The following is a 27,101-nucleotide window of genomic DNA, read 5'->3' as shown; positions in this document are numbered from 1 at the left end:
CCTCAAGGCACACGAGCTGTTATCATCCGCATTTTACAGCTGAAGAAACTGAGGCACATAGAAGTTAAGTGGCTTGTCCAAGATCGCAGAGCTAGTAAATAGCAGAGCTGGGATTTTTTTCCCAAATGCATTTTAAACAATTTTTAAAAAATAAATATAACTTCTACTAGTCATGTCAACTACATGTTCTTTTACCCAAGCTCCATAGTAAATAATAGTGTGAAAATCTAAAGCTGTGCACTCCATTGCATCATTAGCCTGAAGCCAGGAATAACCAGGTAGCTGCCTGTATCTGTCTAAATTGCTTTTGCCTTCCTGGCTCTTGAATACATGAGTCTGATGATGGGTGACAGCCTGTTGGAAAGCATAAAGAGCCACTGCATCTGCCTTCTCCTGATGAAAACTGATTCCCCCTCAGGAGTGAAATCCATGGCAATGATTTCATCCTTGAGATTATTTAGAAGAAAAGGAAGCATGCTCCTTGAAAATGTTTCTTAGCAAACACATAAAAGAATGGCCTCTGGGTTATTTTTAATCAGTGCTTAGAAACAAGAGTTCTTTCCCTATTTGTGAGTTTCCTATTGTAAGTAGATCTTTTCAAGCTGCACAGTTTCCCATACAGAGTCCTTTGTAAGGCACTGACTGGGCCACAGCCATTCGTGGTATAGTCATGAGCAGGCATGTTGAGAGAGAGCTGTTTGATGCCTCTTTCTGAAAGCTATCCTGTCATTTGCAGGTTATCAGGGCAGCAGAGGGAGGGGAGACATTTTGTAAGCGACAACAACCATGGCCACAGCACAGCACATAGAGTTATCTCTAAAGGGCAGATAAGGAAGCTTATGGAGGCGGTGACTTGATCTTCCTGCTGTGCTTTTAGCAGCTCGGTCACAGGCTTTTAGGACGTACACTCGTTACCTGTTTTTGACTCTTTTGGGAGTCCTTTTAAAAAAATGAATATTAAGAGCATTGTGCCATTCTACATGTACACACTGACATCAACATATGTATTTGTCTGTTTCGCTATTCAGGGATAAGAATGCTCGATGGCATTGTGACGGATGCTATTGAAGCCAGCTCAATTGGATTTAATCCTGGACATGTGGATATTTACAGTGCGAGCTGGGGCCCTAATGATGATGGGAAAACTGTGGAGGGGCCTGGCCGACTAGCCCAGAAGGCTTTTGAATATGGTGTCAAACAGGTGAGATGCTTAACACAGACCCACTTGAAATGAAACCTGACCATTTGAATATGAGGAGAAGGGAAGAACGCTTAGTTTATACGCAAAGAAATGGTTGTGAACTTCTTGTTATTGTTTATGATTTGAAGTGCATTTAGAGAGCCAAATCGTTCTTCAGAGGGATGGAAGTTAAGGGTTAAGAAAGTTTTCCCCATTTGGGTCTGACATTCAACAGATATTCATTAGCTTTAGAATATTTACTTTCAAAAATACTCTGGATATGTCCTTTCTCATTTTCCTGCTGCTTTTGGATTTCTACACGAGGTAAACTACTACCCAGACTTCTTTCAAATACTCTGAAAATGCATCCTTAAATATAGCAATGTGTCACCTCCCTCTCTGCACGTGCCTGATGAATACTTGTGCCTTGGTTGTGTTGCTCTGTCACTGGGGTTTAGTGCATTCTTGCCAGGATTCTAAGGCCTCGTTCTGCACAGGAGGAAACAAAAGTAGAAATTTTGGAGAGCACAAATTGAAAAATCATAGAAAGGGTAGCCTTGACGAGTTCCATTCAATTGAAGAGTCCCTTTTAATGCAGCTGCAAAGCAGATCTGAATAATGCCTGATTTTGTCATTCTATCAGTCAGCCAGAAGATTCAAGCAGAAAGAAAGAGAGGAAGTTCAAAGATTCAAGCGTAGTGACATAAGCCAAGGGAACAGTGAAAAAATTCGAGTGAGTGCTGAAGGCCAGATTATGAATCCACATAACAAAGAAAAAAAAGAACAGTCCTCACTCAGCGCCGTCCCAGAGAGGGCCCGGATGAAGGACTGGCAAACCAGAGCTCAGTGGCTTATAACACACAGTCTCGTGAGAGTTCCAGCATCGATGCTGGAGGACCTGGAGTTGAAACAGACTCCAGATTACTGTTTCTGAGAACTTCATGCATGCATCTATGTATTTGTTGGGGATTTTACTGGGATGTGACAGTGACCCCAGTGATGATAATAGACGTGATATGTTTTGGCTTTTCCTTTAGGGGAGACAAGGAAAGGGCTCTATCTTCGTCTGGGCTTCTGGGAATGGGGGGCGTCAGGGAGATAACTGTGACTGTGACGGGTACACGGACAGTATCTACACCATCTCCATCAGCAGTGCCTCGCAGCAAGGCCTATCCCCCTGGTACGCTGAGAAGTGCTCCTCCACGCTGGCCACCTCGTACAGCAGCGGCGATTACACCGACCAGCGAATTGTAGGTTGCTTTTGTCTAACTCTCTCTGCTTAGGTAGGAGAACGCGGCTTCCTTCAGAAGGATCCTTTGGTCAAACTGATTTGCTTAAGCTTCACGTCTCAGTTGGGGAGACTCACACTTTGCTCACTTGAAGGGTGGGTATATATCGGGAAGCTTTCTCTCCCAGGGATAATGATGCTTCTGCCAAAATGATGTCGCCTCTCAGTCATTTTTAAACTCAGCCCTGAGAAGCCACCAATCTGTCATTACATATGGCCGAGACTCCAAATGTCTGTTCAGCTTGTGTGATGCCTCCCTGAAAACAGCCTTAAAGGAGATTTTAGGGTTGTTGGAGCTTTATCACCCTTGTACTTGTTGATCCTTTAATAGCAGGGAAAATGTCTGACTTGCCCTTTAGCAGATGATAAAAATACAGAGCATACACCAGCTATGTCTCCTAAGGATGGACGACCTACAGGAAAATAACAGTCTAAATTTCCCCTGAGGTGAACTTCTCAGCATCCGAATAAGCAGCTTAGGAAGGTTATATGCTCAGAGAACATCTCCAGCCTGCGCGCTTGGCTGTGCCTTCACTTCCATGAGTCAGACTACCAAGGGCAATTATTGGATTTCCCTTCAAGGGCATGATGAGGAAGGCCCATTCGGGGGCTTTGAGAACAAAGAGAGGCACTTCTTTTTTAATAAATTTATTTTATTTATTTATTTATTTTACTTATTTATTTTTGGCTGCGTTGGGTCTTCGTTGCTGCGCGCGGGCTTTCTCTAGTTGCGGCGAGTGGGGGCTACTCTTCACTGCGGTGCGAGAACTTCTCATTGCGGTGGCTTCTCTTGTTGAAGAGCATGGGCTCTAGGCGCACGGGCTTCAGTAGTTGTGGCTCGCGGGCTCTATAGCACAGGCTCATTAGTTGTGGCACATGAACTTAGTTGCTCCGCGGCATGTGGGATTTTCCTGGACCAGGGCTCGAACCCGTGTCCCCTGCATTGGCAGGCAGATTCTTAACAACTGTGCCACCAGGGAAGCCCGAGGCACTTCTTTTAATTTAAAAATTGAAAGCCTCAAACTTAACTCCTGACACAGAAAGAACCAACCAGCTAAAGTATGTAGATCTTAATCTCAATTAAAAAACAGGTCACGATCCAATTAGATTGTGGGTAACCTGCCTAATAATTAGCCTTTGGAATGTGTGTAAAATTCATATTAATGGCATCTCAACAAAATTGTCAGAACTACAATCTTCATGCAGGATCACTCTTCTGGAACTGCCTGTTTCTGCAACCTACTCTAGTTTAGACAGTAGAACTATGGTCTCAACTTAGAAGCCCTGGCCTACCTCTCATGCCCATATCTTCAATTACTCAAAGAGATAATAACATTCTACCTAGGGGTTCTTTACAGCAGGTATATCTTATACCCTGCTGTAAAGGAGCCTACCAGACATGTGCCCCACTTGCATTCACAGCCCCTGGCTCTTGATGGCCCTGTGGGTGTTCCGAGTGGCTTTTCAAAAAATGGCCTGTGGTCCATTTCAGAGTCACCACTTCATAGACGGTCCCTCATCTAAGCCACTCTGCTGTGAAGCAGGAGGAAGAATTTCCATCTTTGTAAAGATCCCTCCTTAGGTAAATGAGCCATAGAAGAGACAGCTGGTGGATTCTATTTGAGACGGCTGCACTAACATAGCCTTTGTCTTACGCAAACCTCTTCCTCAGCACAGTCATCTCTGGGGCTTACTTGCGTCAACAGGTAAAAAGGGCAACCTTGCTTCCGCAGCCCCCAGAGGAACAGGGCCACCAGAACTTGAGATATTCAGCGACTCCAAGTGGGAAGCCAAAGGAGGTGATAATAGAACAAACTGTTTTTTTGCACCTCCCTCCCACACATTGAAATCTCTAGCTAAAAATCATAGTGTGAGAGCCTGGGTGGGTGTCTTGTTAGTAATCCTTTGGCCCAAGTACTTGTTCAACCAACAACACTGTGGTCCTCAAGGCAGACTAATCGGAAGTCTCTTTGGTTTCTTCCCTTCATCTCAGCAACCTCTTCACTAAGCTAAAATTAGCCTGGGTAATTCCTTATGTGCAATCACATTGTGTGAACATGCTTTCACAGACAGGATCTCATTTCAGCCTCAGAATATAAGTCAAGAAATATCAACCTCATTTGACAGATGGGGAAACCAAGTGACTTGCCCATGGGACACATCTACTGAGTGGCAGGTTTAGAATTTGAGCCCAGATCTAAGTCCAGCCCACTTTCATTTGAAAAAAACTCGCCATGTTCATCAAAGTACAAATGTGACACTAACTCATGGCCATCAGATTACATCAACAGTGAGTGCAAGCTACACACTAAACACGTTTTGTGCAAATAGTTCAAGTGGCCCAAATCAGGATGGCTTTACCTCCTCGTGCTGAAGAGGCAGTCAAATGTCAATCTGAAGGCAAAAGGGAATTGTGCATGAGGCAAAATTTCTAAATATGCCAGGCCAAACACAATGGACCTGATGATTAATGGGCCAGCATGATTCACAGTGATTTTGAAACAGTCCCTTTTTTACAGACAGCATTTCATTTGGGAATCTCAGAAGAGGAAAAAAAATTCATAGTGGGAGGACTTCATCCCCAGAAAAGGCACTCTGATGCCAGAATTATAGACAAGTTGCATATAGAGGAGAGTGAGCTAAAATATCAGCAGATGGCAAACATCCGCCTGTAGTTTAGAGGAGGAAGTAGGGAATCGAATCAGCTGGGCTTCCTGATCCTAACAGATGCAGCCCTCGGTGGGGTTAACCCCCGGGGACAGGATCACACTCCTCACATGTTCTCCCATGTTTCTTTCTTTCCTGGTGCCCCTCAGACGAGTGCTGACCTGCACAACGACTGCACAGAGACCCACACAGGCACCTCTGCATCAGCACCCCTGGCTGCTGGCATCTTCGCTCTGGCCCTGGAAGCAAAGTAAGGCCCAGAAAGCGTCTAATCACCCGTAAAAAGCTGTTTCTCTTTCTTTTTCATAGCATATATTTTTTTCTGAATATATTGTTACAGTGGAAAACTACAAAAAATAATAAAAAATAAGCTCTCTTCCTGTCAACATCTCAATGTAGATTTAATACACACACTTATCTTGCAAAATTGGAATCTTAATTCACACACTATTTTGTAATTGTTTTAATCCACCTATATTAAGAGCACTTTCTCATATCTAAAGCTATCTTCCTTGACTTTTAAAAACTCATGCTCTCCTCCCACTCAGTCCTCTCCAGTCCTCCTACCACTCAGCTATAAGGCCTTCTCACTTCTGTTTATTCCCACCAAGAAAGACTTTGTCCAGATAATTTCTTGTGGGTAGTGTTAGGAATAATAAGTTTAAAAAACATCCTTTTTTTTTTAGATTATATAAGCCCCACCCTAGAGCTGATATAACACATCAGGGGACATGAGAATTAAAAACAGGACTTTTATCTTTTTGTAGTACACCATTATATAAATGTAAATTTCATTAAGGCCATTTCATGCTCAAACACCCTTGTCCACAGATATTAGTTATCATTTCTGATAATTTCCTTAAGATAAACACTTACGATTGGAATTTTTGGGTCAAAGGGCATGCATGTTTTAATGAATTTGATACATATTGACAAGTTACTGTCGATAAAGACGGTACCATTTTGTATTCCCACCAGCAGTATATGTGTGAGAGTGCCAGTTTCCTAAACCCTTATCAAACCTACTTTTATTATCTTTTAAAATGTTTGCTACTTTGATAGGTGAAAATGGCATCTCATCTCTATATGCTTTTATTTCATTACTAATGAAGCTCAATATTTTATATTCTTTTGCCATTTATCATCTGTGATTGTTTATGACCTTGATTTTGTTTTATGGCCTTAGTTAGAAAAGCTACTAATGCTTGGTTAGTTTGACATTTACCTTTTAATTTTATTTACATGTAATTTTTAATGTAATGAAGTTAATATGTATACAGTTATCTTTGTCAGTCTCTTTAAGGTTTTTTTCCTTTTTATACTCGGAAAAATCTTTACAACTCCAAATTATATACACATTTATTTATATGTCTTTTATTATGGTTCCTTTACCATATTTATGTTCTAAATCCCCCTGGAATTTATTTTAGTGTATGTTACCAAAAAAGAGATTTAGCAACATTTTTCCCTTCATAATAGTTATTCAATAGTCTAATACTTCATACAGAGGAAAAAATGTTCTGATGTTGTGTGGTGAGAAATCTTTAAATGTTAAGTCAGGTGCTATGGTTGCATGATAGAGGAAGTGTTAAAACTTGTAAATTACTATTATCCTTCCTAATAAGGAAGTTATCTTAGAAGAACATCCATATTCTCTACAGAGAGGACAGAGCAGTTCCTTCATGTCATGTTCAGTAGATGAGGTGAGGTTCACAGTAGTAGAAGAACAGAACTCCTTGGCCCGGGCCATAGCTGGAAAAGCCCTGCAGTTCCTGAGGAGAGTCCAGCATCGTTCCAGGAGCCCTGGAGCCACCTGTGGAGTTGTGGTTTAGTCCCTGGTATCTCAGCTATGAAACGGCCACAGCGGCTAAGAAAGATAGGCCTAGTAAGGCTTGTATCAAGAGTCTACCTACTTGGAGGGGCTGGAAAGATACTGATAAAGGAAGAGCAAATCCAGATGCCCAATCAGAAACAGGGAAATCTGAAGCTCTTGAATCCAACAGAAAAGCTATGTTCAGAATCTGAGTCCAGTTGTAACAGGAAGGGGATGGACAGAGGGCAAAGTCTAAAGACACAAGCTATGACTGGCATCAGCAGACCCAAACCAAATTTGAGGAAAGATAATCTAAGCAGTGAAAAGTGCAAGGAACACCTGGCTTCAAGTTCTAGGTGTATCACTAGCTATGTGACCTTAGGCAAATTAAGAGGGCTCAATTTATCATCTATAGAATGGAGGGGTCAGATCAGATCATTTTTTTCAAACCTTTTCCCTTTATAAAATCCTCCAGCTTGAAACTGAAGGTATCAGCATATACAGATCATCTAACACGAATTGCTGAGGTTGGTGGTAAGAGGACCAGAGTGAAAGAAATAAGGTCCTATAAAGGCAAGTAGTTACACACAGGTAGTGAAACAAGATCATAATATTTATGATTTTAGGATACAAGCTTTTAGCTCCAGGGAGCTTTTAAAAGAAAACCATCCTTAAAATCTTGTCTTCCCTACCTAACACCTATCAGATGCGTGCAAATGTAACTAGCCAGACCTAGCCCATCCTTGTCTAGTGACCAGAATAGTAGAAACACCCATCTAGCTGAACAGATGTAATGTTATTTTGACTAAGAACTGAAATTTTAAAAGTGTAATCTCTAACTTCTAAAATTTCAAACCTTCTTTTTCTGTATAAGAAGAAAGTGATCTAAGAATGATCTAGCCTCATTAATCTCAGTTAATTCCTAATGGACTATTTATAAAGCAGGGGCTCCATGGATTGTTATGAAATACATGGGGTCCATGAACTTCTTTGAAACTAGATGCAGAAATGTTTGAGAGTGCGTGTCTGGCATCTTGGGGGGAATGGTTTGTAGGTTCCATCAGATTCTCACACTGCTCATGATTTAAGAGACATTAAGAGTCTATGATCTCCCTGGTGCATGTAATAAGAATTTAACTCTTTTCATTTTGATTCAATCATCAGTAAGATGGCCATAATCTATCTTAACATTTATAAACTTCCTGCCAAAGTACATACAGATTATTGGGATGTCTGTTCTCAAATGGGCAGTTTTCTTAGCTCCATTCAACTGTCTATACCAAAATGACTATTCCAGAAAATCTGAATGCCAGAATTTCTAGAAGAGTCCCTAGACAATCAAGATTGGAAGAATCATTTAACCATGTGCTTCTCCTCAAGGAACAACTATGGAGACTGAAGAACAACTCTGGGCTAAATTTGTCAAGAATAATAACATTCAGTATTTATCAGGCTCTTACCATGGCCAGACACTGTGCTAACCTCTTTATATACAATACCAACTCTAATCCTTACAACAGTCTTGTGACACAGAAATTATTAATTGCATTTTACTAAGGAAGAAACTGAGACTTAGAGAGGTTGAGAAATGTAACCAAGAGCCCACAAAAGATTCAAACTTAGGTCTGTCTGACCCCAAAGCCTGTACTACCAGCAGCTACAGGACACTACCTCCTATAGTCCTGTGAGGGAGGGGAAATTTCATCCCCTCAAAGAAAGAGGAGTTAAGAAGATTGAGACTGATAAAGAAACATCTTAACTCATATTTATGAATTCTGAATAAAAGGCTCCTGTCATGCAGACTACTTACTATGCTGCATTAAATATGGGAGTCTGGGGAATGGGAAGAGGAGAGGGAAGGAGAAAGAATGATTTCTCGCTCAAAGAATAGTTTCTGGATCAAATGTATAGAGGAATATTTTCCTTCCCTAGAAGAGTGTTTCTCAAACACCAGCATACAGTCATCACCTTGGATGTTTATTTAGTTTGCAGATTCCCGGGTCCAATTGCCAGCGACTCAGATTCAGAAGTTTCTGATATTCCAGGCAATGTTCATGCTGGTAGTTACCTTAGCCAAAATTTGAGAAACAGCTGCTATGAAGGGTTACCTTACAACTGTATTTTCCTACAACCTCATTGGGCTGTGACTGTGAAGATGCCCATTAGGATACTTAATAGGCATATCCTGGAAATATATATATATATATATATTATAAATAATACACACACACACACAAAGAGAGACAGGAATTCCTTGGATAAATGCCTGTGGTACTATTATACTTAAGAAAGATGGCAGACAGTAACCTGTCTTTTGAGGGGAGAGCAAAGAATCAGAATAATTTTTAATAAAGAGCAAAAATTGAAACATTGAATCCCTTCACACCTTTGGAGGTATTAAACAAACAGATGAACCAATCTTCTGTTTTCATTAAAGGTTAGAGGATGGGAAACGTACTTTCAAAGTTGCATGAAACCTTTGGATAAATCACATCAAAGAAATCCTTGACTCAGTGGATTGTGAAATGTTGGAAAGTCTCTAGGTTAGAAAATCTTCAACATCTAGGCTTATCTAATTGTGATTAGAGGCTAAACCACGTAGCCTTTAAGATTTTTCACCTTAGAATTTTGTCTCCAGATTACTTTACCTACACTCTTCTAATTAGAAGCAATGCTTAATTTCAGTGTTTAATTCCAAAGCCCTTATTTTCTATAAACACATCCTTGATTAGCAACCCAATGTAGTTTTAAAAAATTTAATTATTCTGGATGCCATTGAGGAGTGAGATGCTAATTAACAGAGGAAGACTGTCAGGAATGAGATGCACTATTGTTAGAAGCTCCTTTTCATTTATGAAATGCAATCACTCAAATGAAAAATAGGCTTAATTTTCCTAATTGCATGACAATGAAGCCTCTGAATATTTTGCAAAGAATAGGTAAAAGAAAATTAAAAAACAATAAAATCTGCAACTAAATAAAAAACAAATTCTCTAACTAATGTAGAAAATCAGCTTTGTGTTTGATTATCATGATTATCAAGACCATGCCTCCTTACTACATATCCTCATCCCAACCTACACACACACACACACACACACACACACACACACACACACACACACACACACACACACACACCTGCCCACACTGAGAGTCCAAGTGGGAAATTGGTGTGTTGCCCAGAGACCCCCTTGATAAGAGGCTTTTACCTAAAACTCTCTTTAAAAGACTGGAAGCAAGAATTTCAATAAAGTGCCATATGGGCCAGAACTAGTTTCCACATTCAGAAAATAAGCCATTTCTGCTCAGCTGGTTAATTATTCCTCATTGTGGGATGGCCAGTGTGGAAACAAGATCTACAATGAAGTATATATGATATTGGGCAGATTGGAGTTCTGAATAATATGGAATTTTCAAGATTGTCATACTCAACAACTCATCTTATAGATGAGTCCACTCAGGCCCAGGGAGATGAAGTTGTTTGCTTAAGGTCATACAGGTCTTTGGCAGTAGAATATAATTCAATGTGCCTTCTATTACTCCCTATTCTGACCCCTAATTGTCTTAATTAGTTATATGCTTGTATTCTTTCTTCCAACTTTATTTTAGGTATAACATAAAACTGCCTAGACAGTTTTTTTCAAATATACATACAAAATCATGCCCTACCCTCAGATATTTTGATTCAGTAGGTTTAGGCCTTTATCAGTCACTCTCTGTGTTGTTTGTCAGGAGCTCAGCTGAGCAGAGAGAAAGCATATTGAGCTGCCAGGGGTCAGAGTAGCTTTAAAGCAACAGACCAAAAATGAAAGAGTTAAGCCTTTCATCACTTACTGTGATGGTAAAGGCCAGAGTCTAAAACCAGACAAAACACTGACTCTCCCTATTCCATTTTCCCCCATGGAAAGGTGCACCAGCTGATGGTCAGCTGAAAGCATGGACATGGGGGTTGTCTCACTGTTGAGGAAGCCCCAACAGAAGGCTCTGGTAGTTTTATGGACTCTGGGGTGGGGTGGGGTGAGGGGGAAGGCTCCGAGTGGAGAAGTACTGGGTACTGAGTCAGAGTGGGGAGAAGTATCTTCAAGGTTCCTTCTCCTCCCCGCATTAGGAGGCCTTGGCTGAGGCGCCTGAAGAAGAGCTTTGCCCAAGGCCTCAGATAAGGAGACCTAGGAATGAAGGCGCAGGGCCTAGGAATGTAAATATTGGAAGAGCTTGATGGGGGAGGAAGGCCTGAGTCCTTGACTGCAGCTCCCTTCAGAGATGGTGATGCACGGGCTGTGCACTCAGGCTGGTGTGGAGAGAGGACAGCTTCCCCCTGAGGTCCACCAGATAGAGCCTTTGCAATGCTTATGATGAGGACGAGGCTTTTAGCCAGCAACCGACTCCTCAGTGTTTAGGAATGTGTATTGCCTCTTGCTTGTCACCAGGGGATTGTTAAACCAGTCCATTATGGGCTCTGGGGAGAAGATAGCAAGTTGAGCCAGATTCCCCAGATGGTTGTTTCACAACCTAGTGGTAAGATAGAAACCTTGAAGACTCAACACTTAGGCATTTATTATTTAATAAATAATGCTTGATTGGCTTGATAGAAACAATGCAGGTCTCAAAGCTAAGGAAAAACCTGAGATCATGAAAGACTCTAACGACTAATAGCAGTAAGTTTTAAAATTGTATTTAAGGCTAGTTAACACTTAGACACATTCAATCATCCAACCAACCGATATTTACCCAGCATATATACCCTGCGCCTGGCATTCTTCTGAGTGCTTGGTACACATCAGAGAACAAGATGGATAAAAATCTCAGCCCTTCTCCCAGCTGATTCTAGCAGGGGAGACAGACATTAATAATACACAAAGCAAATGAGTTGCTCAGTATGTTAGAAGATGATAAGCACTATAAAAGAAAAATAAAGTATAGCAAGATAAGAGAGCTCAGGAGTATTTGGGGAGAATTGAAATCTTAAATAGGGTGATCAGGGAAGGTTTCATATTCATTATAACAGACCTGACAATCCCATGCATCTCTGATTTATCTTTATATTGCTACTAAATTAATTTTGCCAAGACTCCTCATTATACCATTTCCTTGCTCAAAAATCCTCGATGGCTCCCCCTTGCCCAAACGATAAAGTATAAGCTCCTTTTCCTGGCATTCAAGGTCCTCACCATCCGGCTCAGTACTCCTGCTCACCTCTTCCTTGCTCCAGTAAACCAGACTGTTCACTGTACTCTGGCCACACCCTATCCTTCCCCCGTCAGAGGTTTTGACCCATTGCCTCATCCCCTGTTCTCTCTCTTTCCACTTTTTGACATTCTACCCACCCTTTAAAGATCAACTCAAATATTTCCTCCTAGAAAAGCCTTCCTAGATCTTTCCATCCCAAAAGAATTCTTTCTCTTCAAAGTTCTACAATACATTATGCTATGAATACAGCGTTCAACAGATATATTATAGTTATTGAAAGACTTAGTTTCTTTACTTGATTGTACACTTCTTAAAAACATGAACTACCTCCTTGAATATCCCCACACTATTCAGCATGGTGCCTTGTAAGAATGATCTCAAGTAGCTAAGAACTTCTTGACACTTTTGCTATATAAAGAAAAGAGATAAAAGATATTTAAGAGTAGGTAGCCAGCCCATGTCTAAATCTGAGTCTTCCTAAGAAGGAAGTCAAAAGCTCAACTGTGGGTTCATAATGCTGAAAATACTAAGGCTATTAATGAACAGCAGAAGATTGGAGGGCGCAAAGGAAGTGCTGTCATTTTTAATTTTTGCTCCAGTTAAATGTAAGTACATAGGAATCAGGGGCCAAGTTCTACCTTTCTACAATGCTGAAAACCAATTTTACTCATGCTAAGATCTTAACTTATGCGGTATGAGGAGAAGTTTTCAAGACTGTATTTTTAATTATGAATGAAAGACATACCAATAGTGATACGCACAAAAATTACATAAGTACAGTTGCAAAAGATACCTCATCATCTCTGGATGGAGATGATTGTTTTTAGCACTTGCTTTTGCAAGGAAACTTCTTTTTGTCCCTGAAAGATTTCTTTGGGTCACTTCCTCTCCAGTCCAAATCTCACCTGGCGAGATATGCAGCACTTGGTTGTCTGGACCTCTGAGTATGACCCACTGGCCAATAACCCTGGATGGAAAAAGAATGGAGCAGGCTTGATGGTGAATAGTCGATTTGGATTCGGGTTGCTAAATGCCAAAGCTCTGGTGGATTTAGCTGATCCCAGGACCTGGAGCAGTGTGCCTGAGAAGAAGGAGTGTGTTGTAAAAGACAATGACTTTGAGCCCAGGTAAGTGTCTCCAGGAATTTTAAACAAATGTGTGCCCATGGCACTATTTGAGTATGACGTTTGTCACTCTGCCTAATTTTTCTCACCTACCCTTCTGAAGTAGATGGAGATGGCATTTGTCAGTGTTCCCTGTGTGTCCATGAGGAATCACAGAGATCAAAGATTTGCAAATCATGTTAACATATTTGTATTTTCCTCTCATAGCCTACCAACCAGATAGCAGTAAGTTAATGTGCACCATTGTTTTATATATCACTAAGAAAAATCATTGCCAGTTAAACTATTACCAACCATCAGTTCTTTAATATTCATTCCAAATTCAAAGATGTTAAAATTTTTTCTAGCGCATCTTAGAAATGATGAAATGCAGTACTTGCCAACCAGTGTTACCCCAAACCTACTTCCAAAAGAACCTCGCTTCATGCCACAGTGCTTTGTGATTCATGACTTCCCTTCTGTGAAGGATCTTTTATCATATGGCTTTCAATTAGACTACACCTCTCCCACTACATCTAGCTACGGAAGCAGAATCTCATATCAAGGCAACTGCAATTATACTGAAGACCCACTCACACAAAATACCCAAGGGTGGGAGGCTTGGAGGGCCTGCATTAGGGAGAGAAAATCATTTCTTAAGAGGGTATATTTCAGTATTGGACCACTTTTTGATGGGTATAAGGCAAATCTGCTTGAATTCAATGCCATGGCAAATAGCATTGTATTTAAGTATCTGTGTCTTCCTTAACATTTTGTTCCCTTTTTTCCCATTTTATTTTATTGTGTTAAGAACTCTTAACATGAGATCTACCCTCTTAAATTTTAAGTGTACAATACATAATTGTTAACTATAGGTACAATGTACAACTGATCTCTAGAACTTATTTATCTTGCTTAACTTAAACTTTATGCCCAGTGATTAGGAACTCTCCATTTCCCCCACAAGCCTCAGGCAACCAACATTCCACTCTTTGATTCTATGAATTTGACTATTTTAGATACCTCATATAAGTAGAATCATGCAATATTTATCTACCTGTGACTGGTTTATTCACTCAGCACAATGTCCTCAAGTTGTATCCATATTGTCACATAAAGCAGAATTTCCTTCTTTTTTAAAGCTAATATTCCATTGTATGTATGGAATATTACATATTCTTTATCCATTCATCTGTTGATGAATATCTAGGTTGTTTCCACATCTTGACTACTGTGAATAATACTACAATGAACATGGGAGTGCTAATATCTCTTTGAGATCCTGATTTCAATTCTTTTGATAAATATCCAGAAGTGAGACTGCTGGATCTTATGGCAGTTTTATTTTTTTTAGGAAACTTCATACTGTTTTCCATAGTGGCTGCACCATTTTGCACTCCCACCAATTGTGCAAGGGCTCCAATTTCTCCACATGCTCACCAACACTTGTCTTTTTTTTTTTTAGTAATAGTCATCTGACTCTTGACAGGTGTTTTGATGTGGGTTTTGATTTGCATTTCCCTGACGATTAATGATGGTAAACTTTTTTTTTTTTCACATACCTGTTGGTAATTTGTATGTCCTCTTTGGAGAAATGTTGATTTCGGTCCTTAGCTCATTTTTGAATCAGGTTGTTGGTTTTTTTGCTATTGAGTTGTAGGAGTTCTTATATATTTTAGAGATTAACCCTTTATCAGATATTGTCTACCATTCTGCAGGTTGCCATTTCAGTTTGTTTCCTTTGCTGTGCAGAGGCTTTTTAGTTTGATGTAGTCCTACTCATTTATTTTGTGTGTGTATGCTGCCTGTGCTTTTAATGTCATATCCATTAAATCACTGCCAAGACCAATGTCATGAAGCTTTTTCCCTATATTTTGTTCAAGGAGTTTTACAGTTTCAGGTCTAATGGGTGGGTTTATTTCTGGGATCTCTATTCTGTTCTATTGGCTTGTATTTCTGTCTTTATGCCAGTACTATACTTTTTTTCTTTTGAAGTATAGTTGATGTACAATATTATATAAGTTACAGATGTAAAATATAGTGATTTACAATTTTTAAAGTTTATACTCCATTTATAATTATTATAAAATATTGGTTATATTCCCTGTGTTGTACAATATACCCTTATAGCTTATTTTATACTTAAGAGTTTATACCTCTCAATCCTCTACCCCTGTATTGCCCCTCCACTTCCCTCTCCACACTGGCAACCACTAGTTTGTTCTCTATATCTGTGAGTCTGTTTCTTTGTTATATTTACTAGTTTGTTGTGTATTTTAGATTCCACATATAAGTGATATCATACAGTATTTGTCTTTCTCTGACTTATTTCACTTAGCATAGTACTCACCAAGTCCAGCCATGGTGTTGCAAATGGCAAAATTTCATTTTTTTTTATGGCTGGTTAGTATTCCATCGTATGTGTGTGTGTGTATCACATCGTCTTTATCCATTTATCTGTTGATGGACACTTAAGCTGCTTCCATATCTTGGCAATTGTAAATAATGGTACTATGAACACTGGGGTGCATGTATCTTTTTGAATTAGTGTTTTTTTTATTTTTTCTTCAGTACCATACTGTTTTGATTGCTGTAGCTTTGTATTATATTTTGAAATTAGGAAGTGTGATTCCTCCAGCTTTGATCTTCTTTCTTGGGGTTGATTTGGCTATTTATAGTCTTTTGTGGTTCCATATAAATTGTAGAATTGTTTTTTTCTATTTCCAGAAAACCTTATCATTTTCTTGTGCATTAAAATTACTTTATACCTAATCCTGAATTGGGTTCTACTCATAGTAGAGAGAGACAACAAGCCTAGCTGAGTATCTCCTCAAGAGTGTGGTGTACATATTTCCATAAAATGCAAGGAAGAAGAGGTACACTTTGTTCAGTGATGATTCTTTAATGTATTTAGAGCCCTGAAAGCTAATGGAGAAGTTATCATAGAAATTCCAACAAGAGCTTGTGAAGGACAAGAAAATGCTATCAAGTCACTGGAACATGTGCAATTTGAAGCAACAATTGAATATTCCCGCAGAGGAGACCTTCATGTCACCCTCACTTCTGCTGCTGGTAAATTTCAAAAAAAAAAAAAAAAAAAATCAATTTCTTCTAAATTATGTGTTTAAATTTTTCAGTATAAATTAAATGATTTCAAATCAATGATTGATTTGTGTTTATATATAGACCTAAGTCTTCCCATAGATACTTCCAAGTCTTAAAAAATATGTTTGTTTGTTTGTTTTTTTTTTTTTGCATCAGACCTCTGCTCTGCTCATTCAAACTGATCCTTAGATAAGCAAAGAGTGAGGCCTATTCAAATAATACCAATTAATAAACCCTTCTGAGTTATGCATTTTCAAACTGTGCTCATTATCCCAGGTCACTGATCTATCATTCATTTCTCTCAGGTAACACATTAGTGAAAGTTACTCTAATAATTAAGCTGACAGATACATCAGTCTCATCCAAGGAATTAAGTGGAAAAACTGAGAATTCTGATCCATGAAAGACAGTGAGGAGACTAACAAATTTTCCACAATTATATGATTAAGGCATATGATATGATATACGGACACTTGTCCTTTCCTGAAAGGTTACTAAGTCAGACAAGATCATAGATGGTAAAGAGCTTGTGAAACATAAACCACGATCCAACCAGGAGAAGCTGTCCTAATCCTTTTTCATGTTTTAGTAGGATTCAACTGACTAAATTTAATTCCCATAAGTGATGTATGAGAAAGATGAACTATCTCTATAATGCCCTTCCAGGATATGAGTAAGTTCTGTTAATTCTGGAATTATGCTTCCTTAATACCTTGGAATTGGCCTGAAATATTGGCAGAATGCTTTTTCATTAATGGCCCTATAGTTCATTTGACACTTTCTCTTAAAAATATTATTTATTGATCTATAGAGAACTTGGATTTGAAAATTTAGAGTAACTACTCTTACTAGTAAACTACTCTTACTAGTAGCTTTTATATGACAAGAGATTAAATTATATATGGCTTTATTTTATTATGTCTATGCTACATTATAGACTCAGGCACCTATTAAATTTTCAAAAATTCCTCTTAAATTTCAAAATGATAGTTCCATTAATATGTATGTTAGGTCTTTGATGCTCTTCTTTAATGTAGTTCATAAACATAGTTCTCTGAGTTCTCCTTATTCAGATAAACCTTACTCAATATATTCATCCATTATTTATTTTTCTACAATATTTATTGATAACTTATTATATGTCAGGCAATGCACTAAGTACTGTGAATAAAAACTTTTTTATTTCCTGAGAATGTCTCTATCCTGGTATTATACTCAAAGAGAAAATTAAGAGGGCTAGTTTTTCCCGGCTTCCATTTTCAGTTATCAAATGCTAAAGTGTGTCTTACTATCAGATCTGTTAGGACACATGTTAATTCGTGATTCTTGCATGAAAACAGGAACCAGCACCGTACTGTTGGCTGAAAGAGAGCGGGATACATCTCCTAATGGCTTTAAGAATTGGGACTTCATGTCTGTTCACACATGGGGAGAGAATCCCATAGGCACTTGGACTTTGGGAATTACAGACATTGTAAGTATGAATGAAAGGATACAGAAGCACAAGCTCACTTTTAAATACTCTGAAGCACTTATAAAGTTAGTGCATAAGAAAGGACCCAAAGGAAATTTGATCACTCCTTATAGAGGTAAGGAGAAAGTTTAGTGTCTCAAGCTTTGCCCACTTGGCTATATAGAAAATAAATTTTAAAAAATCAGGCACCAGCCATATAAGAAGGAAGAAAAGATATTTTGATACACAATGTGGCAGACTGTGGGGCAAATCCAAGTATACCCATGTCAGAACACAGCCAGCCACATGACCTACTCAGCCACCAGAATCAGCTGTATTCACAACCATAGTTAAATGCTACACCAACTTTGCTATGACACTCTACTGGGGTCATATGACAGAACTCTTACCAATATTTACTGCAGTGGCTATTTAAAAGTAGCTTACTTGTTAGATAACATATCTTATTTAATATGACTTTTTTGGTTTTGTTTCAGTTATGAAACAAAAGCATTTCTCAGTTTTCTTTCTGTTTGCTAACACTCTGATTTTCATCTATAATTGTAACACACAGTCCCAAAAATAAAGTGTCTGAGCAAAAAGCCAAATACAGTTGAATTATTTATTTTTATATCATTTCTCCAGCATTTTCTATAGGTGAGCATATAAATGAATGGTTTTTCGGGTCCAAGTTATTCTGAGATAGCAGTGTTATAAGTACCAGTAGCACCAGATTCAATGTCTAGATAACTTTTTAAAAATAAATGATTTTACATTCCTGGAGATGTTAATTAAATTAATAAAAATTCTACAGTCATTGTTACTTTTTTTTCTCTGAGAATAGCTTTCACCTAAAGACTGCTAAAATTGTGATTTAGCAATGGAAGTTGTAAAAATTTCTGCTCTCATAGGGAGAACAAGAAAACATTCTTAGTTTATGGTCCTGTTCCTAACCTTGGCCTCCATTCTTTAACTCAGTTTCACCATAAGGAAACTAAGAAAATCTGTTTACCAAGATGGGACTATTTTATACCAAGTCTGCAAAATCTGACTCTACAATTTTAGATGTTTTTTAAAGATATTTTAGATTTTTTTAAAAGATATTTTAGATTTCAGCATTATTTTTAACATAATTGTTAGGCCTGTGAAAATTAGTACTCTTCCCATAAATATACAGTTCTTAAGGACTGATTAATGCTGAAGGCTATTTAGATTACTCTGCAGACATTTTTTTTTCCCAATGGAATGTTTCTACAAGTTGATAATTGATAAATATAATTCTCATTATATAAGATACAGTCAACTTTTCAAGGACACACCCAATATAGAAAAGAAGGTTCACGTAGAGAGTTCTCCTTTTTTAATTGAAGGCAATTAATCAGTTTTTAAATCTTTGAACCTGTCAACTATCTATTTTCATAGCAAGAGTGAGTCCAGTGATTTATGTCTTTGTACCCAGAGCTCTACACATGAAATGCACAGAATTTTAAAATTAAACTATAAAATTTAGCTATTTTGAAGGAGTTTATATTGCTCAGAACATACATTAAAATTATGTATGCTTATTCATTAGTCTGGAAGAATGCAAAATGAAGGAAGAATCGTGAACTGGAAGCTAATTCTGCATGGGACCTCTTCTCAACCAGAACACATGAAACAGCCCCGAGTGTACACGTCCTACAACACCGTTCAGAATGACCGAAGAGGGGTGGAGAAGATGGTGGACTCGGGGGAGGTCTGTGTGGCTCTGTTCTTACTGGCATGTTCTTTTGTGAACTGTAGTAGACAATGTAGTAGGTGAAGCTGCCCCTAACTTTTAGGCAGGAAGCGAATCAAACATGGGTTGGGAGGAAAGGGAGTAGGAGTAAACTGTTTATTTTCCACAGGAAATTGTTTCATTTATTCTTTTATCCAAAAGTTAGTAATTAAAATTAATGAATTCAAAATTATTCAGTTCTCTAACATGAATTTTCTCCACTTATAACAATAGCAAATTTTAAAGAGAGCTGTCTTTTTGTATGATCACATATAGCTAACATTTGTATTGCACCTAGTTTGTAAGCATTTTTCACATTGTCTCATTTAACTTATAATCCTTGTAACCTAGAGAGGATAGACCTCAATATGTCCATTTTACAGAAAGAAGACCAAGGCTCAAGTGACCAAATCATGCAGGCTTCTCTTTACTAATTCCTTAACTGACACTTCTTGGCAACTCCAAGGGGAGCTATAGAATCACAGTTTCTCTCAGAAAATTGCCAAGGAAAGCTAAAGTCAGTCAGTTACATTCCTAGGTCTCAGCCTACTGAGGCTGCTGGCTTCTCCCTTATCAGATGGTGGGCAGAAAGCACATTTTCTTTATCTCTGTATCCCTCAGGCCTCTAGCACAGTGCCTCAGATGTAGTAGGTAGGTTATCAGAATTTCCAGAATGTCCTTCCCTGAATAGGTCTGGCTCTGTGACAGGTGTTTTGGAAGGTACAAAGACATTATTTATTCAAGAAATTTATAAACTAGCTGTGAGAAGGCCTCAGCTCATATTATGGCCCCATTTATATTCCACAGAATAGCTTTCCTCTGGGACTCCACCTTGGAGGCCTGCTCTTCCCAATTCTGGAGGCAGGTGGACCTTGTGGGTATTTCTTCCTCCAAGATTCCTTAAAGGGTATTAACAGGACCCTTTGGCTGTTAAAATATTGAAATGCTTCCACAACAGTTGACAAAGAGCCGCTTCTCTGATTTCTCCAGTTCCCCCCTTCCCCGCCCACCACCCCAGTCTCTTCCCAGGTCCCTTCTGACAACTCAGAGGCTGAAAGGGCAGCTCCTGACAGAGCCAGAGGCCTCTAGAAAGCTATTCCCACACGACAGCACTGTTGGTGCCTCTGTACGAGTTATTACCTATTTTATTATCAGCTCCTTCCCAAAACATGGGTGGGAGGAAAGGGAGTGGGAGTGCTAAACTGCTTCTTTTCCATAGGATGAAACCCTACTATCTTTTAAAATTTATTTTTTCATCCAGAATTCAGACATTAAAATTAATGAATTCAATATTGTTAAATTCCCTAACATGAATTCTACTACAGCAGGCTGACAAGTGAAGGAGACCGATAGGTATGAGCGCTTACATACATCATCTCGTTCAGTCTTCAAAACCACCAGAAATGGAGGGATTCTAATTGCCATTTTATAGGAGAAGTTCACGGAGATTAAAAAGGTGCCACAGGTGCCTCAGTAAATGAGAAAATGAGGATTGAACTCCGAGTTAGTGCGAATCCAAGCCTTGTGTTCTCTCGGCTCCCCAGACTGCCTCTCGAGGGGCAGGCAGTGGGCGTGTGCTGCAGCTGCCTTGCCTGCTCCTAAATAATGAGCCTTCTCCCCTTTGCCGGTGGCTTTCTGTGTTTCAGGAGCAGCCCACACAAGAGAACCTGCATGAGAACCCTCTGGCATCCAAAAGCCCCAGCAGCAGCGGTGTGGGGGGCAGAAGGGATGAGCTGGCAGAGGGAGCCCCTTCTGAGGCCATGCTACAACTCCTACAAAGCGCTTTCAGCAAAAACCCACCCCCAAAGCAATCACCAAAGAAGTCTCCAAGTGCAAAGCTCAACATCCCTTACGAAAATTTCCATGAAGCCCTGGAAAGGCTGAACAAACCTTCCCAGCTTAAAGACTCTGAGGATAGTCTGTATAATGACTACGTTGATGTTTTCTATAACACGAAGCCTTACAAGCACAGGGATGACCGGCTGCTGCAAGCTCTGGTGGACATTCTGAGGAAGGAAAATTAAAATGAGTGGTGGTCCTAAGTTGGAAATAGTCATGCTTCTTCCTTCCCGTTAGATATTGCCTGTGTCTGAAGTGGTTGTTTTGTCATTGATTCTTCTGCTTGTAATATCCTTTGCGGTACTTTTTCTTTTTCTCCCCAGCCTGGATAGTTGAAAGCTATGAGCTCAAGCAGTAAATCCAACTTCCTGAATTGATTATAGCTCTTTCAAAACACATCTTCCCTGCCTGCACAAGTCAAATCTTTTGTTCTTCCCGGAGCCACGGTTCACACGTGGTCCTCATACCACATGAGAATGCCTCCTCAGGCCTCCCATTTCATGTCTGAAAAGAAAAAAGCATAACCTGGGCAACAGGTAATTTGAAAAAGTAATCTGCAAAAAATGAGAGGAAGGAAGACTATTCTTAACAGCTTGTCCTCTGTCTTTGCCAGGTGGTGATTCAAATTGTAATGCTAAAGAAGGGTTTGGAAAGTCTCTAATGAAGGCGTTCACAATCAGACTCACACCCTGGGTCTTTCTACTCCAAAGTACTGCTCGTTCAGGAAGTGGCCATTAGATCATTCTGGGGAAAGGCTGGGTTATTTAGATCCAGAAACAGGCCTCAAACCCTGCCTTTTCTGGTTTGAGCAGTTTTAGAGCATTTTTCTTTGCTTGGTGTGCCATGGGGAGGCCTCCATGGATCTAAAGGTGACTGTGACTCATGCTGTGAGCTCTGGCCTTCCTCTCTTCCTCATTACCTTCTCCTTTCTCAGCCACAAACTAAATACTGAGAGAGCTACTGATACCACTTTCTTAGAACAAACTTATACTTGGGACTTGGCAAATTCCTAATCATAATTTTTTTAATAGTCATAATAGGAAACCACTCATAACATGGAAAACCAATAACAGGAAAATATTCATAATAAGGAGAGCCAATGGGAGGCTTCATTTGTTTTTTAAATTATGTTCATTAGAGCAGATTTTTCTAGATCTTTGAAACTGAGTGTTCATTCCTTGACACTAAAGGCCCTTCTCCAGTCTTATAGATGATAGTATCCAAATTCTCACCAAATTGTCTCCAAGCTTCAACTCAGAGGACACAAGCTGGCAGCCCAAAGGCTAGATTTTGTTTGGCATGCTAAATGTTTTAAATATGTGAGTGATTATTGAAAATATGAGATTTCACATAAAACCTACTTCTCAGACCCATCTTCCCTCATCGCAACAGTTGGTTGGAGCTGAGTAGCAGCTGCCCAGCTAGACTTGAACACATGCCCCCATGATACCCTGTTCCGTGCTGCTTATCACGGGCACCTTACCGGTCAGCATTCAATAGGCATTTGATTTTACCCTTTCCTGCACTAATGAACATGTACAAAGTGTAAATGCATTAGGAAAAAAATATCCCCAACTTCTTTCAGGTAGGACCTGTATGATAATCAATAATTATAAGAATCTGTCATGATCTAATTTATAGGCCAAAAAAAAAAAAAATGGTATTTGAGACCCCTGAAAATACCTCTGAAATCTTGTTTGACTTATATGTTTAATCTCACCTTACCCAGATGCTCATTTATACTAATTCATTAACTGCCAATCCCCTCACTTCCCACTCCCTATATGCTCACAAAGGTTCCAGTCACCTACAATACTGGCATTCTCCCACTGAGTTTGCTGTTTGCAATTCTTCCATGAAGTCTGAACTTCATAAGGCCACACATGCACTGGACCAGGAAGAGAACTACATTGAACTAGATCAGGAAAAGAACCCTAGAGTCTGTCACTTGCTTTAAAGTGTGTTTGGTAAGACAAACTTTCACCCCCAATTCTACCATTTGAATTTGTGCAGAATGAGGGTATTTCCAGAGCAATACCCATGATGCATCTAGGATGTTCTCCTGAAAGAATTGCAGTATCACTCTGTCCTTGGAAGTATCACATGTTGTTTGATACATAGTGTTAGATAGAATTTTGAAAATTTCTGCACATCAAAAAGTATTAAATAAAGCTGAAAAGTACCAGAGAGTTATTGGATCAATTTTCAACTAAAAAAATAAAGCTAAGGCCCAGAGAGGCCAATAAACGGTAAAAAATGAAAACTCATCCTATCCCCATTCCTAACCTAGTGCTAATTGTATGAAGCTTTCTTTTTCATTCTTCTGACAGTATCTTTTCCTGGTTAAAACCCCAACCAACCATTGGATTGTAGCCAAAGGTTCAATCAAGAGAAGCTTTAATGTTTAAATAAAGTCATGTTTGAATGTTTCCAACCTGGAACATATTGTTCAGACATAAAATATTTTTGTCAGTCTTTCTTAGTGCCTGTGTGGATTTTTGTGAAAATGTAGAAAAGGAAACTTATATAATATTTCCCTCAGAATTTTAAACTATATTTTCTTTACAGGTATTTATAATGCTTTACCAAATGCTTTTATCAAACAGAATTTTAAAAGGCATAATAAATTATATCAAAAACCAAAATTTTCCTGAGAATAAGAGAGTTTCATCCAATAAAATATTTTTGAAAGGCATGTTCCTCTGTCAGTGAAAAAAAAAGTGTAATATATATGTGTTGTGGTATTAAAAATGACATTTGTCTAATAGCCTAATACAATGTGTAGCTGAGTTTAACATGTATGGTCTTCGCATTTTTAAAGGAACTCCCACATTATATACTTGATGTATTAACTAGAATATGTACAATATGCTTATAAATCAAAAGAATAAATGGTTTCTCACAAAGTCAAAAAAAAAAAGCTTATGTTTCCAACAAAAACAGGACCTCCTTCTCTTACTTATTATATTTCCCAAATGAACTGTAAAAAGGAAAAGGTGAAGGTTTACATTAAGAAGTTAAACGGGCTTTCTTTCTTTTTTTATTAATTATTCTTCTTGTTTATTTTTTGGCTTCACCACAGGGCATGTGGGATCTTAGTTCCCCGACCAGGGATTGAACCCGAGCTCCCTGCAGTGGAAGCATAGAGTCTCAACCACTAGACCACCAGGGAAGTCCCTAAATGGGCTTTCTTGAAGGTAATTTAAGAATCTGCTTAAATAGGTATATTTCATTTTCCTTTATAGCCCCGTCTTTCACTGTGTGAGTTGTATGATTGAGCGTTAACTAAAGTGTTGAGGGAAAAACAGAAAACAAAAAACCCGAACTACAGGGACTGCATGTGAGAGAAGTCATTTGCAACAGTTCACTAATCATGACATTGTTTATAGGCCAGATTACAGCAACTAAGCATTAACTCCTTCCCAGAGGGCCCCTCATTAGAAGCCCACAATTCCTAATTCTGATCTCCTATTCTCAGGCCCATTTTTCTCTCCTGCTTCAAACCTTCATTCCAGGAATTTCCACCCACCATTTCAGAATCTGACCTCTTCCTACTGGGGGGTGGGGGGGGAAGTGTTGGTTTTCCCCCAGACCCCATTCCTTCCCCCTAAGTAATAAATACTCAGTAAAACTAAAATAATTTTTCAAGAATTCCAGAGGATTGTTCAACTGGCTTTTGTCCTCCATATCCAGCCATCTTCAAAGTCTTCCCACCAGGAGGGTTGAAGATATATCTCTGTTTTCTTTTGAATGCCCATTTGGTAACTATTGGACTAACCATGTGCAGGTTGTGAGTACAAACACAAATACACACACATGACTCAAGGACAGACATTAATTCTTAAATATAAATTTAAACCCATAAGGAGGAAGAGTAATGTTTTCCTAACTGCCTCATAATTTTACAAGGCTATATAGCACTAATACACACGATGATGATGATTATTCACTCTACTCTTTCTGCCCCAGTGGGCAGAGTGTACTTTCCTGGCCTATGGATGCTAAGCTTGATCTGCTTTGGTCAATGAAATATTAGTGAATGTGGTGCAAATAAGGGCCCTAAATCTGCTCGCAGTTTGGCTTGGCGCTGACTTTTCAGTGCTTCAGTGCTATGAGAAGAGTACGTTCCTGGGAGCTATTGCCCCTTCAGCCTGTTTCCAGAACAGATGTATATGGAGCAGATCCACATTCTGGAACAAAACCCAGCCATCTCACAGCATGAACCAGAGCTGTCCAGATGAGTACAGCCTAAATAAACTGAACTTGTCACCTTGGCAAGTTGAATTGAGAATAAATGCTTGTTGTAAGCAACCGAGTCTTCAGGTGGTTGATTACACAGCCTTACTATATCAACAAAACTAATAAAAGTTCCATTTGTTCATTCCACTACCAATACCATCCCTTTCAAATTGTGCCTTCTTGAGCCTAGAGTACAAAAGAAGAGCCAGTATTAAACCATACACTTTTTAATGCTGATCCAATAGATAAACAAAGACCCTGCCCAAGCTTAGCTCCACCTGGAAGCAGAGCCTCAGATAATGAACAACTGCATACAGGTAGTCATTTAGGAGGTAATAGCCAAGAGCAAAAATGACTCTCACATAACTCTCAAGGAGCATGGAGTAACATTGATCAGCACAAGACTTCCCAAAGACTAGAATGGATGTTTCAGCTGACAGTGGCATTGGTAGAAGGTAGCTCAGAGCAGACACCTATGCTCCCCTCTCTCCCCTGTCCCTACCCCATCCAATGCCTCCATGGTCCACCAGCCGTGCTCAGAAGCAACCCCAGGGTAAGGGAAGAAAACTTGATTGGCTGAGATCAAGTTGACACCACTTATTAGAAAGCCAACTTTCAACATAAAGTTCTGTTACAAAAAAAATGAAGTAACTTTTGCTCACTTGGGTTTTGGCTTGCAATTTGTACATCTGTACAATTTGTGTTGCTTGTATATTGCTACATGTAGATATTAGGTAAGCACTAATCTATCATCAATGTATGGACAAAGAGGTGACTATGGTCATTACCATTCTCAGGGCATCTGCAAGGGAGGCAAAAATCACTTTCTATACGGGACCTCTATCATATGTGCTCCTTCCAGACAACTTGCCTGGAACTCCACAAAGGACTTTTCACTCTCATCCACACCCACATACCCTCCACCTCCACAGAAGCCCATATTGTAGGTATCTTCACTGAATATTTACCTGGAGAAGGGGCCACAGTCTCAAAAAGGGTCTTGTTCATAGGAGAAGGTAGGGGGAAACATTCTCAGGTCTGTTCCTGCAGGGCTGTCATGACTATTCCCTTCCATCGTCAGTTCCTTTATCCCTGTCCCTAGTAGCCCTAACAGCAGATGATTTATACATCTAGATGCTGCTTTGATGTGAGGAGAGTAGCCTCTATACCTGGTTCTGCCTTAAATCCTTTAGAGTTACTTCTTGCATCATCATTATTAAAGGGCAAGAAAAGTCTGAAAATGCAACAGCAACACAAAGTGGCTAAAGGTGTAGGTTCTTGAGTCAGCCACAAGTGAATTTGAATTCTGGCTCTACCATGTCCCAGCTGTGTGCCCTTGAGAAGGTTACTTCACCTCTCTGGGTCTTGTTTCTTCATGTATGACAATGAAGTCTACTGCTCATAGGTTCACTGTTAGAATTAAATAAGATAATGGAGATAAATAATTTAGTATGGTTCTTGACCTAAT

General features: G+C 39.2%; 1 protein-coding gene across 1 annotated transcript in view; it reads left to right on the top strand.

The window, feature by feature from the left end:
- PCSK1 (proprotein convertase subtilisin/kexin type 1) overlaps positions 1-24,298 on the top strand; it is a 42,989-nt gene extending 18,691 nt beyond the window's left edge. Inside the window, exons 7-14 of the mRNA XM_082376634.1 lie at positions 1,029-1,201; positions 2,218-2,430; positions 5,285-5,385; positions 13,032-13,265; positions 16,156-16,313; positions 17,687-17,820; positions 19,373-19,534; positions 21,202-24,298. Of these exons, the coding sequence (XP_082232760.1) occupies positions 1,029-1,201; positions 2,218-2,430; positions 5,285-5,385; positions 13,032-13,265; positions 16,156-16,313; positions 17,687-17,820; positions 19,373-19,534; positions 21,202-21,579 (1,553 nt within the window). The 3' untranslated portion in view covers positions 21,580-24,298. The remainder of the gene's footprint in view (positions 1-1,028; positions 1,202-2,217; positions 2,431-5,284; positions 5,386-13,031; positions 13,266-16,155; positions 16,314-17,686; positions 17,821-19,372; positions 19,535-21,201) is intronic.
- The last annotated feature ends 2,803 nt before the right edge of the window (positions 24,299-27,101 follow it).

This window comes from Balaenoptera borealis (genome assembly GCF_965194805.1).
Source record: "Balaenoptera borealis genome assembly, chromosome: 2".
NCBI lineage: Eukaryota > Metazoa > Chordata > Mammalia > Artiodactyla > Balaenopteridae > Balaenoptera > Balaenoptera borealis.
The sequence above is the reverse complement of the archived record's forward strand: the minus strand, read 5'-3'. Positions and strand labels throughout refer to the sequence as shown.